Source organism: Cryptosporidium muris, genomic scaffold (assembly GCF_000006515.1).
Source record: "Cryptosporidium muris RN66 scf_1106632353989 genomic scaffold, whole genome shotgun sequence".
NCBI classification, from domain to species: Eukaryota; Apicomplexa; class Conoidasida; order Eucoccidiorida; family Cryptosporidiidae; genus Cryptosporidium; species Cryptosporidium muris.
The window spans coordinates 271,431-284,317 of record NW_002196579.1 but is presented as its reverse complement, the minus strand read 5'-3'; the positions used below and the strand labels follow the sequence as shown (position 1 = coordinate 284,317).

The window sequence follows — 12,887 nt, the reverse complement described above, 5'->3', positions numbered from 1 at the left end:
GACCCTTCCTTGACACTTATTTTATATAACATTTAAAAGATGATTCCTCAAAAAGATGATATAAAATTATTCAAGGATCTTGATGAAATGTTTGATACAAATTCAGATACACAAGATATTGAAGATAAGTTTAAACACACTAGTATAGGTTTAGCTCCAGCAGAAGCTTTCAAAAAATCAGAATTATTAGGGCTCTTAAAACATAACATAGAAGATAAAACAAAATATCCAAAATTAAAAAAACCAAAGATCTATACTCTTTCATTTGAACATGAGATAACAAATGAAGATAATAAAATGAAAAATCAAGCAGATTATGATGTAAGTTTTGAACTCTTAGGGAAAGACAAAACTGTGGAAACTCAGTTTTTACCTGACCCAAAACGAGAAGCTGAAGAAGCTAGAAAAAGAGAAGAAGCGGAGAAAGAAGCTCTTAAAGAGGATGAAGAACTTAAGAAACAGATAATTGAAATTGTATTTTCATATTGGGATGGCCAAGGTCATCGTCGTAGTGTATGTATACCTCGTGGCAGTACTATTGGGGAATTCCTAGAAACTTGTAGACTTAAATTAAAGTCTGAATTCCGTGAGTTATCTAGGATATTAAGGTAAGCTAAATTTAAGATAATTGTATACATACATTTTAATATTTATAATTTTGGACATGTAAATTAATTTATACACTTATATAGTTCATCTTTGATGTACATAAAGGAAGATGTAATACTTCCTCATTATATTACGTTTCATGAGTTAATAAAGACAAGAGCTAGAGGAAAAACTGGTTAGTACTTCATACAAATACAATATATTAAGGGTGATTAATATTTTAATATATTCATGTTTAGGTCCTTTATTTCACTTCAATGTATTTGATGATGTTCGAATAATTAGTGATATTAGGAGAGAAACAACAGAGGTAAATTCATTCAAGTTTCTTGTTTATAACAAGGTTTTTAATTCCATGAAAGTCTCATGCAGGCAAGGTCGTTCAAAGGCAATGGTATGAAAAAAATAAAAATACATTCCCAGTTTATAGATGGGAAAGTTACTTACCAGGAAAATTTAATAAACCATATTAAACAAAAGATTTGCAGGATATTTAAGTATAAAATTACTGTTGTATCCATCTTTAGAGATTTCTTATGTTTAACATATCATTACAACTAATATAAAAATAACCTAATAATTGTATACTTCCCAATATATAATATCAATGTTTAAAGTAAATAAGGTAGATTTCACTTTTCCATTACGTTAATCTTCCCTATTATATTAATTAATAATTATCTTATTAAATAATGATATAGGATTTAGTGTAAGTTCATTTTCAACCCATAAGCCATATGCAAAGATTGCTGGAATAGCACCATAATGAACTATGAATCGGCCATAATTATACCAATAAGAGTTTAAGTGTTTGTAAATCTGGGAAATAGTACACAAAGTGTAATTTAAGAATCTCGAAGTAGTTAATACTTTTTATTTTGGATATAAAGATAAACATACCTTCTCAGTATATTCAGACATATTTTCTAGATATATTTGTGACATTTAAAGCTAATATAAAATATTTTATATAATTAATTGACTTGTTTTACTTAGTTCTAAATTTATTTATAAGAACACCTAAATGAAAAGTCCCTATTAGGCGGTACTAATAAGTAATAGTACCTTAATACCTCTTGCATTATTGCATGACACCGGTATGTTCTAAAAATAATAAACTTTTTAAAAACCCACAATTAAATGTTCATAAGTTTTCCTTTTTAAAATAACTATGAATAATGGCAAATGCATCAGCAATAAAGTTTTTTTGTGAAAGTAAGTTATATATCAAAAAATTAGACTTATATTTAAGATCTCTACTGAATAACTTACCTTGTCAGATGTTGGCTTAACAGGATTTGATACAGAAAATGCTCTTTTTATGACATGTAAAGTATGTTATAGTACCTATATGTTATAAATAATGATGCAATAATTGATACTATGTATATCTACAATCTTATAGGAACTATTTGATAACTCAATGGATGCATGTAGGAAGAGGGAGCATGGGCAATGGGGAAATTTAATGCCAAAGATTCAGGTTTCTGTTATGTATGATTATATTTTGGATAGAAATGATGTAAGTTTATATAAACTAATCAAAAGGAGTATCTAATTGATGTATTTATAGCCAAGGCTTTCAATTAGAGTACAGGATACAGGATGTGGTATCTCACTTGAATCTATTGATCTACTAGGAACCTTATTTGGAACGAGGTAAGAAATAAAAAATGAAAAGATTCATTTTTTTAAATATATAATTAAGCATCTTATTTAATCAAACTTCAGCAAAAAGGTAAAAACAAAACACTTTTATTCTGGACAATTTGGAGTTGGACTTAAGATGATTTTACTGTATGCAACTCAACATGGAAAAGGAATGGTTCAAGTCAAAATGAGAATGGGTGATTCAATATGGTTATTTAAATTATTATGCGATATTAATACTGGTACATTCTATGTAGGAGAAAGTGAAAAACTACAGGTGGTAAACTGGGAATGGGTGACAGAATTTACTGTCATACTTCATTTAAATTTAGATCCTGATAAATTTGGAGAAAAGTGTACATCAACTAAGGATCATTGTAAAAAAAGCATGGATAAACTAAAAAGTTATATGTCACTTAGTAGATTGTGGTATCAAGATATTGCTGTAAAATTAAATACAAACTTATATGATGTAGATATTATTTGGCCACCAAAAAATGTAATGACATTTCAAGAACTTTTAAATGATAAATGGGAATATATATATTCCGACAAACATTCAAAATATAAAGTACAAGCTGTTTTTGGGTTTTTGGATACCGAGACCTTTAAAATTTCAGAGGAAAATTTAATGGATCCTTATAAAAGTGGAAATTTATATGTGTATAGAAGTGCAAATGGCATGCCAATATTTTCAAAGGAAGTAGCAACATGTGATATACTAAGTGCTATAAAAACATTTTTAAAACGATATGGGGCTTCATTTGGAATAAAACCAAACCCTAAATTTACTGAATATCCAAAGCAGCCATATGATGTTATTGATAAGCTAAAAGGAAGCGAGACTCCCATATCAATAACTATTGCATCACATGCTCAATATGTTCACCGAGTCCTTTTTGTTAATGTTAGTGGATATGAGATCCAATATGGAACACTGGGTAAAACTAGTCTAAAGAGTAATAGTGGCCTTTCAGTATTAATCCAGCAAACTTTAAGAGTTCTATTAAAGAATTTGCAGGAACGTTTCCCAAAGGAATTAATGCATGTCAAGGATTTTACTATGAAACATGCAATTTCAACCTATTGCCCCATTATGGCACAGAATATTTCCTCTATGGTAAGTAAATATTACTGAGAAATTAAATACTTCTTTTTAATAAAGATAATATTTAATAAAAATTGACCGTTGAAATATTTTCGGGCATGAAAACAATTTCTTGATTTTTTCCTGTAGATTTTAAGGTCTAATTCTGTACTATTCAAGAAAGGCCTCCTTAGCATAATTTCAAAACATAGTCGTGAAGATTCAAAGAAACTTAATGATCTGATAAGTAAGTTCATTTATTAATATAGCTAACTCACAAAAGTATTTTTGTGAACTTAAATAAACAGATATTTTACTTTATTTCTAATTAGATTCACATAGTGACAACAAGGAACAAATACAAGCGATCTTAGAAAGATCTTTATCTGAGTGGTTATTAGCTAATTATGATGGAATTCAGATTCAAGAAAGGAATACCAATGCAGAAGATTTATCTGATAGTGAATTTGCCGTAACTAAGGATAACATTTTACAAGAAGACTCTCTTGATTAGATAGATTTAGTTCTGATAATATCATATAATATTTAGTCTTGAATTATAGATTTTTGAAATACGAATATTGTCAGACTTATAAATAATGTCCGGAAATAGATATTATTATGAGCTAAAGTTTAATATTTATTTAAGTAATTCCAAGATATTGAAGATATTAACTCTAGGATATATAAGAAAGTTATTCTAAAACTAAGATATCTCAAAAAAAAAAAGAAACAATTTGAGTGATAAAAGTTTTATATCTTTGGAAAATAAACCAAATTTCTTTAATATTTGTAATAACAAATAAGATATTACTAATAATAAGATTTCCTAAAATATATAAGGTATAGATATAAACAAATGGAATACAATAGTTTATAATAATAAAATCCAATTGGGTACCCTTTTAGTTTTCTTGAATAAGGAAGCGCACTATCAATAAAGTTGGTCAAATTTACTGGGATGTAGAGAATACTGCAATGGAAGCACCATTTGCAGTCTCTGCTCCACCATTAACTATTGAAACACTCTCTACATTGTACCCAAAGGCAACTAAAGCAAAGCATGAGACGGAACGCCTGTTAGAGCACTTTGAACTTGGTCTGGATCGATCTATTTCTTCTCAGCAAAGGTTATCTGCTGTATTAAATGATTTCTGCAGACAAAGCGCAGAACTCAAAAATATTTTAAATGAGTTAATAATACTTGAATGTTTGAATAAATCTCAACAGAGTATGTGGATTAGAAGAATTGATAATTTGGTTGCAGATTCGGAAAATTTAAGTGAAGCAATTACTAAACAATTGAACTACTTGTATAAAACAACGCATGAGGAAGAGTTAAAAGTTAATTATGTTCCTAATTCAAAAAAGCCAAGTGATAATATTAAGTTTTTAATTAAAGAAAGAGGAATTTTACAGGAAAGTCACAATGTATTGGATCATGCAATTGACCAAGCAAAAGGAATCGTATACAACATCAAAAATCAAAACAAAATACTTAAATCAGCAAGAAAAAAGGCTCTTGATCTAGCAAGCAGAATGGGTGTTAGTCACAGTTTACTTTCTGTAATTGAAAGACGTAGTGCAATTGACCAAATACTTGTTTATGGCTGTATAATATTTACTCTCATCATATTTTTTAGCTTATATACTCTTATCCATTTATATTATCGTACAAACTAAGTATCAGATATCATTTTACTTAGTACTAACTTAATTAGCTAAATTTAAAAGGGAATTGATAAAAAACAGTCAAAGCATTAAAATATTAATCACATTAAAGTCATTTTTAATCTCTATTTAATACTACTCTTAATAAGTAAAGTATCTAACTGCCTCATTTCTAAATACAAAAGCTCAATCTTATTTTTCTTCTGGCTAATACATTGATCTTATTGTAATTACTTTTGAAAAAGCTCTCAACACTTCATTAAACTTAAAAAAATACTGCATATATGAATATATAGCTGTTTAAATGCGTTTTTTTTTTCTAAAAGATTAAAATAAAATTGACTGAACTATATTAAACTATGTTGAGTATAAACTTTACATACTTTGCAAATATTTTAAATAATTAATTGATATTATATATCTAAATTATTTTAATTATATTTTACATATTCCAATATTCAAAAAAATCTAAATATTGAAATTCTAGCAAATATATTGGTATTTTAAATCTTTTAAACTATTTCAGATATGATTTTTGTAATTTTTTTATTTCTCACATAAATTTTGTCATCTTAAATGATCCCTATTTTCTTAATTCAAATATTGTAACCTTTAAGAAATTAGCTCCTTAACCACTTTGTTCTAAGATATTATTAAATAGATGAGGGTTTAGCCAATATTATAGTACAAAATATAAATATATAAATTCTTTACATATTAATTTTAAGAAGTTTTATATCACCTTATTGATGCTCACAATTAAAAATTATTTCTGAATGTTTTAAATAATGTACTTGATACTTCTAGCTCACATAAGAAAAATTAATGAGTGGGAACTGTTAAGAAATCTATTTCTAATTTCATAAGATCTCATATTTTTAGGTATATTCTAATTACTTAGGGTATTCTTGATTTTTCTCTTAAAAAGGTCATTACCAAATACTTGTTACAGTTCAATCTAAAAATTTTATAAGCGCCACGAATAGATGAGAAATATCGGTACCTGTATAAAATTAGTACCCGAAATAGGCGCTATGAAGTGGTTACTAATTTCTAAATAGAAGCCCTACAGAGAGGACAATAAAGTAACCACTTTAAAAAATACTAGAGATATATGAGAGATGCAGAAGTATATAAATTATAGAGTGAGAGTTACAGTACAAGATGATAGGATGCTTGTAGGAAATCTGATGGCATTTGATAAGCACATGAACGTAGTCTTGTCAGATTGCCAAGAATACCGTAGTATTAAGAAGAAGGGTGAAGATCTTAAAGAAGTCAAAAGATCACTGGGATTTATAGTACTTAGAGGAGAGAATATTGTAACTATAACAGCAGAAGCACCACCAAAATCACAATCCAAAAGGGTAACTGAGACACCATCAGTAGGAAATGTACAAGTAATAGGACGTGGTGCAGTTATACCAGCTGTTGGGACTATTCCAGGCACTATAATGACACCAGGGCACATTAATATACCTATACCAACATTAGGTAGTTTACCAATAATAACACCAGGTGTTGGAGTAGCTCCAATATCTCAGCATGTACAACAGCCTATGAGCACAAACAAAAAACTTCCGCAGTAGATTTATGTAGTTTATAATAAATACAATCTAAATTGATTACCTGTCCAACTAAATTAATATATATTAATTTATATTTAAATCTGTGAATAATATACGAAAGAAACTAATAACTTGATCATCCTCTAGAGAAAAGTCATCTGGACTTAGTTCTGATAATTGTGGTATTTTATCAGTAAATATAGTGGGGACTCTACAATTAGAAACTTGAATTATCTTAAGGGGTTCTTGATATTTGTTGGATATTGCAATAGCTAAAGCTCTAGAGCAGCTTATAAATAATGAAATTTGTCTAGGAGGATCTTCTAAAAATCCTTTACTAGTTGTAGGAGCTATTTTTAATAGAGTTTCACATAAAAATATCCATAATTTCTCTGGAACAAATGTGTCTAAATTTCTACAAGTTAAAATTAACGCAACACAAACTAAAGCTTCAATTATAGCCGAATATTTCTCACACTTTAATGTACCAGGACATGAAAACCACGAAGATATAATCCTATTGCAACCATCATATTTAGCAAATTCTCTGAGAAGAACATCAATAAACTCTAACTTTAATAATTCGTCAAATATTTTGTAAGCTATTGAATGAGTTTCACTGATACCAGGTACATTAGATAAAATTTGTGCTGGTATAGAATCTCTGGGTAATGGTATAATATCCCTATATTGTTTTACTTCAAGTTTTATAATATTGTCAGATTTAGAATTTCTAACATAGTTAGGGTCATTATCTTGTAACTTGATATATAACCTTGGTATCTCGCGTATTATTGATTTATTCCTGTCAATTTCTAAAGTTGTATAGACATCAATACTAGGAGACCACCATGCACTTGCACTTAAAATAGATGCTTGGTAAAGACCACTAAATAAGCCAGTAAGAGTCTCATCATTATTTGTTGTACTAATTAGAGATATAAATGATAATATTAAGTGAGTGAGGGCTTCTAAAGTATGAGGAACACAACCCCAATCACTTATTGGTATATACTCCAAAGTAGGTAGTATTACTGCAAAATGCATTGAATTTAAATACCTTGAAATAAATGGTAAAATCTTAAGAATTTGATATTTATCTACATCTGGCTCTAAAACAAACCATTTAGATAAGATAGAACAACATAACTGAACACACCAATATATAGGTGGAAGTTCGTTATTATCTAGAGTGTAATTTGAATCTGGTAGTATAGTTAAGTTTATTCTATCTTCATTATTGTTGGTTAATTTTTCCATTTTCTCAATATTTTCTATAAACTCAATACAAAATGAGTTTAAGCTACGCATAATATCAAATAACTTGTTTATTTCTATTCCAGAAATATTGTCATATTCCAAATAAGTGATATTTTCTTCATTACTAAAGTCCTTGATAAAAGCTTCAAAGATATGATAGCATACGGTTAATATAGAAAATTGAGTACCATCTATATTCATTACCTGGGAATCTAAGCTTAATTTGAGTTCTAAAGCTGCTAGTTCAAGGCCATGAATATAATGAGAAATTGCACCACGCTTATTTATAATTGTTAGACCTACTCTATACCACTCTTTAATACTAACTCGTTCTATCAAAAAACAAAAAAGCTTTAGACGGTTATGACTAAGCATAGAAGATACATTAGAAAGTTCTAAAAGCATACAACATAGGCTCAAAAGTTTCTCAAGTTCTACTTGGGATGGTTCAATATTGTTAAGTTCAATCTTCTCCACAATCAAATTCACATATTCTTCAAGATTACCTTTAAAACCAGCATCTTTAGCCATACTCAATGTTGAGTTGAATTCATCCTTAACCATTTAATAACTATTTATAAACTCGAATATATATGAAATTTCCCAATAGTAACTCCATTTGACAAGGGTCTAAGAAGTCTTTGAGCGGGATAAATTAGCCCGTGTTAACAAACAAATATTGCACTTTAGCATTAGGGTTTATAGATATTCTTACTATAAAAAATTGATTTATACAGTAATCTAAAGAGCTAAAATTTTGATATTTAAAACTAGTCCATCTGTATATTAGTTGCAAATTTCAGAAAGCAAGATATATCTTGCAAGTAGTTTTGTAGTTTCGCCCAATCTGCGGAAGTTGACTTATTCAAGCTTTCAATGATTCTTCCAAGTCTATCATGGTGTTCGATATTCTCAAGTATAACATCTGAGTGATTTTCTAAGAATATGTGTAGATATGCTTGTAATAAATCGGCATCTGTTTTAAGTGAAATGGCATATTCAAAATAACAAGCCATATTCACAATTTCCTCAATATCTCCTCCACTAAGAGGTCCTAATTGCTTTATTAAGAGATGAACACCTGAAGGAGATTTGGATTTCAGAAGCTTTGTGATCTTACTAATAATGTCTTCACTTTCATCTTTATTTGATTCAATATATGCAATACTAGATAATAAAATTTGCAGCTCAGATTTAAATCCTGATTCTAAGACTGGCTTATTATTATTTGTTTCCTTACTATAATTGATTTTACTTTGAGATTTTTTATGTTCTATTTCATCTACGTTACCATAATCATCAAATTTCGAATCTGTCATACTAGGCAAAAAGAAAGGAGCATCTTCGGGTTTTTTAGGAGGTTCTACAGGCTTATTTCTCTCATTGATAACATCTAAATATAAAAGGCTTTGTATTGTTGCAATTGGAAGTCCTGATAATTCAATTAACTCTGATTTTAATTTTTTTTCTGCTATATCTACTTTTTCGTTACCTGTATTATGAATTAGAGATGTAGTAGGATCTGTCTGCATGCAATCTGGGATACCACTCTCATTATCTTGTGAAGGTCTTTCATTAGCTTCTATATCGGAAATAAAGTTATTAGGTGGATCCTCAATAAGTATTGGTTTAGTGGGTTGCTTGGGTAGCCCATCTGATGAAGTATTAAGAGTCAAAGCGAGTTTGTTGGCCCAAATAGATAATGATCCATTAGAGTGAGAGTGAGATGTAACTAGAAATGTATTTGAATCATCAAATATGCAACGAATTACAGGTGATTTAAATTTAATCCAATCTAGTAAAGATGATGAAATTATATCAAAAATAAACATTTCACTGTTTGTAGATGAAATCACAAGCCAACGGCCATCTGTTGACATCGTCAAGTCAGTAATACTACTTTCAGTACATTTAAATTCACGTGATATAATTTGTGACTGGTAATCATAAAGTATAACTCTACCATTACTAAAACCAAATCCTATGAAAACTCCCCATAGACGAGATACAAAAGGTTCGCTATGACTATTATTCTTTAATTCCCCAATAGTAGATGTATTTAGGTGCTTGATTGGTTTTATAGACCAAATTGAGAGATAATAATTAAATTCATCGTGTTCTACACTTAATAAAAGTGTAGATTTAGATATATGAATTGCTAAAATTGATCTAGGTGTTTCATTTTTATTAACAAATTCTCCGGAATGTAGTCCAGATTGTAAATTAAATCTATGAATTGTTCCATCAGAATATCCAACAACTGCATAATTGCCACATTCAGTTACCCCTACAGCCTTAGCTATTGGTAAGAGGCGTTTAGAAGTTGTAACGGCATGAGATGTTATAGAAGAGTTTAGTAAATGACTTTTCTCATTCTTATTTCTACTTTTCAGATATTTCTCTAAAGTAAGATATCTTGGAATTAAGACTGAGCTATGTCCACTCCATACAAATACTTGATGCATCTTTTCATGTACAGAGACGATATTAGCCCAATCATAGTGTCTAGAAGCTGCAGATGCAACATCAACAATAGGTGGAAGACGTTTAAAGGGTAGGAAACATGATTCATTAAATTTCTTCTTAAGAGCATTTTGTGAAAATATCCTATTTTGATGTTGTTGAATTCTTGAAATCTTGCCTAGGTACCCACATGTATGTGAATTGCTAGCACAAAGAATATCCCTTCCCTTCTCTGGTAAGGCATTATAAAAAGACATCCAAGTTATAGGATTAGAATGACCTCTTCTAGATCGAAGCTCCCTCGGGGTTAAATTTACACCATCTAATATATATTGCACTAGTGAATTATCATGACCAGATGTTATAAATATTGGCATGCCTGGAACAAAAGATACATGTGCAACTTGAGATTCATGTACTGATTCTATTATATGTACTACCTTTGTTTTCTCTAAATCCCATAAAACAACATCTCCATTCTCACAACCTGAAACAAGATACGGTTTATCAGTCTGAAAACTGAGAGTTGTTACACTTCCCTGTTCTGGACTATGCTGAAATTGAGATAGTACAATGTCATTTACAAGATCCAAAACCAATATTCTGCCACACTTAGTTCCTATTCCTATAATATCTGGATGATTGCTACATGTTGCAGTTGAAAAGTTAATTGAAAGATTGTGAATAGTAGAGTTTCGTAGTACACTAGAGCTGGAATTAAGTATTGCTGAGTCTAATGAAGCAAAAATATGAATTCTTTTGTTAGTACGGATATTCCATAATTCACAACCTTTAGAATGTACGATCAAAATTTTGTTAAGATAAGAAATTGGGTGTAGCACTGTAACTATATTAGAAGATATATCAATATCTATCTGTATTTCAGTGATTGTGCATTTATTCTTTATATCAGTTACTACCACAATAGATTTATCCCAAGATATAAGATAATCTCCCAATATAAACATTCCAACTATATTTGTCTTATGTAAATTAGGTAAATCAATGACCTTTTGAAATCTATGGTAACCCTGAATACTTCTTCCCATTGAAATATACACAACTTCATAATGGACTGTCATATTTTCAATAGGCTCCGGCATTCTTACAGATATATACTTAATTCTGAGATGGTCAAGGTCATATACTTGATAGTAATAGCCTATAGAAACTATAACAAAGTATTCGGTACCTAACTTCTCTATTATAAATGGCACCTTATCTATAATATAACCAATACTATGTACTGGAGATAATATATTACTTGAAGTATTATTCTCCATTACCTTCCTAACCTTCTTCAATTCCCTGTAGAATCTAGTAGAGAATTCTAATTTAATCGAAATGTCAGATCCTAACAATAACCACCAATACATCAACAGTCCGCTCAAGCGGGAATATCATGTTTACAGAGAGACATAATCTACAAATTACAAAGAGTTAAGACCTAGAGTAAATCTAAAACTTGAATTGCGAGCTATATGCTAATTGTCCTCAATATACCTAAAAGTGGACTATGAAGCAATACTAAATCTCTTAGTAACACTTAAAAATAATCCAATATATTAGTAGAAAGATCATCTCTGAAAATAAGGATATCAAGTTATGAAACTTTCAACATCACCTGTTATATAAATTCACATTCAAATAATATATAAATTTGAAGACAATAACTTCAACACTTCAAAGCCCACTTCACCTTAATAAATTACGCAATATTCTACTGAAGTAAAAATGGAACCCCAAATATAATACTTCTATACTAAATATAAATCTGATATCATTAGTCCAAAAGCAAAGAGACAGGAAAGATTACTATAACAATTCAGTCTTACTACTTCAGAAATTCATAATAGTGAATATATGTGAAGTTCCATGAAAAACCATCATCTCTACATTTACACATCCTACATTCAGACAATATGAAACTCATAATCATTCACCATTATCTGGGAGTTCAGAAATTTGCAGTGACTCAATAAATGTTAACAGGGATCTGTGGAACCTCCTAAAATAAACTGGTGTGATGACCTCCTATCTTGTGTTCATTAAGGAAGATCTTGGTAATAGTAATAATAATCCATGTATATATTACCTATATAATACCAAGTTACTAGTGTAGGCTCCTATACCAGTGAATTATCAAATTCCTATATTATAGTAAAACACATACACATCTGGATAAAACAAACATAGTTCCAACTTCTTAAATACAAAATCAATCATGACCAACAAAATAGAAACACATAACTTCTAAGTTTCAAATCTTTAAGAGAATAGCCAGAGAGAATTACCAGTGTAGTTATTCCCAATTAAGTAATATCAAGCAATTATGTTCAATAAATCTTCAGTGCAAATTATCAGTTCATTTTCACAAAATATACAAAACTAAACTAAAGTACTGGATATAAATATCCTAAAGTAAAATGTAGACAAGACGTGGGTGTAAGTACGCGAGAGGTTACGTGTGTATATTACGTGTGAAAAAATCAATACTAAAAGAAATAAAAGGGATAAACAAAGGTAGTTGAAATAATTAAGATGAAGATAAAGCAAATTACTATTTATAAAGTTCCAAT

At 29.4% G+C, this 12,887-nt stretch overlaps 6 protein-coding genes across 6 annotated transcripts, besides 7 other annotated features; 4 read left to right on the top strand and 2 right to left on the bottom strand.

Annotated features, from left to right (window-relative positions):
- Positions 1-39: 39 nt before the first annotated feature.
- Positions 40-1,082, top strand: CMU_029740 (XAP5 domain-containing protein; the record flags this gene model as incomplete). The annotated part of the gene is made up of 4 exons (XM_002142212.1): positions 40-608; positions 693-784; positions 849-919; positions 972-1,082. The coding sequence occupies 4 exons, from the start codon at positions 40-42 to the stop codon at positions 1,080-1,082; spliced, it is 843 nt and encodes a 280-aa protein (XP_002142248.1).
- Positions 1,083-1,268: 186 nt separating this feature from the next.
- Positions 1,269-1,303: a sequence feature (AT_rich).
- Positions 1,304-1,561: 258 nt separating this feature from the next.
- Positions 1,562-1,589: a sequence feature (AT_rich).
- A 198-nt stretch (positions 1,590-1,787) lies between these two features.
- Positions 1,788-3,860, top strand: CMU_029730 (uncharacterized protein; the record flags this gene model as incomplete). The annotated part of the gene is made up of 7 exons (XM_002142211.1): positions 1,788-1,824; positions 1,890-1,942; positions 2,015-2,131; positions 2,183-2,268; positions 2,341-3,379; positions 3,497-3,593; positions 3,679-3,860. The coding sequence occupies 7 exons, from the start codon at positions 1,788-1,790 to the stop codon at positions 3,858-3,860; spliced, it is 1,611 nt and encodes a 536-aa protein (XP_002142247.1).
- Positions 2,295-2,316: a sequence feature (AT_rich).
- Positions 3,413-3,443: a sequence feature (AT_rich).
- A 464-nt stretch (positions 3,861-4,324) lies between the features above and the next one.
- CMU_029720 (vesicle transport v-SNARE protein, putative) lies at positions 4,325-5,029 on the top strand (the record flags this gene model as incomplete). Its single annotated transcript, XM_002142210.1, has 1 exon — positions 4,325-5,029. The coding sequence occupies one exon, from the start codon at positions 4,325-4,327 to the stop codon at positions 5,027-5,029; it is 705 nt and encodes a 234-aa protein (XP_002142246.1).
- A 376-nt stretch (positions 5,030-5,405) lies between these two features.
- Positions 5,406-5,462: a sequence feature (AT_rich).
- A 243-nt stretch (positions 5,463-5,705) lies between these two features.
- Positions 5,706-5,744: a sequence feature (AT_rich).
- Positions 5,745-6,138: 394 nt separating this feature from the next.
- CMU_029710 (LSM domain-containing protein) lies at positions 6,139-6,606 on the top strand (the record flags this gene model as incomplete). The annotated part of the gene is made up of 1 exon (XM_002142209.1): positions 6,139-6,606. The coding sequence occupies one exon, from the start codon at positions 6,139-6,141 to the stop codon at positions 6,604-6,606; it is 468 nt and encodes a 155-aa protein (XP_002142245.1).
- Positions 6,607-6,655: 49 nt separating this feature from the next.
- Positions 6,656-6,686: a sequence feature (AT_rich).
- CMU_029700 (uncharacterized protein) lies at positions 6,670-8,409 on the bottom strand (the record flags this gene model as incomplete). The annotated part of the gene is made up of 1 exon (XM_002142208.1): positions 6,670-8,409. One exon carries the CDS (start codon positions 8,407-8,409, stop codon positions 6,670-6,672), a length of 1,740 nt encoding a protein of 579 aa, XP_002142244.1.
- A 206-nt stretch (positions 8,410-8,615) lies between these two features.
- On the bottom strand, positions 8,616-11,591 carry CMU_029690 (Utp21 specific WD40 associated domain-containing protein; the record flags this gene model as incomplete). Its single annotated transcript, XM_002142207.1, has 1 exon — positions 8,616-11,591. The coding sequence occupies one exon, from the start codon at positions 11,589-11,591 to the stop codon at positions 8,616-8,618; it is 2,976 nt and encodes a 991-aa protein (XP_002142243.1).
- Positions 11,592-12,887: the final 1,296 nt, after the last annotated feature.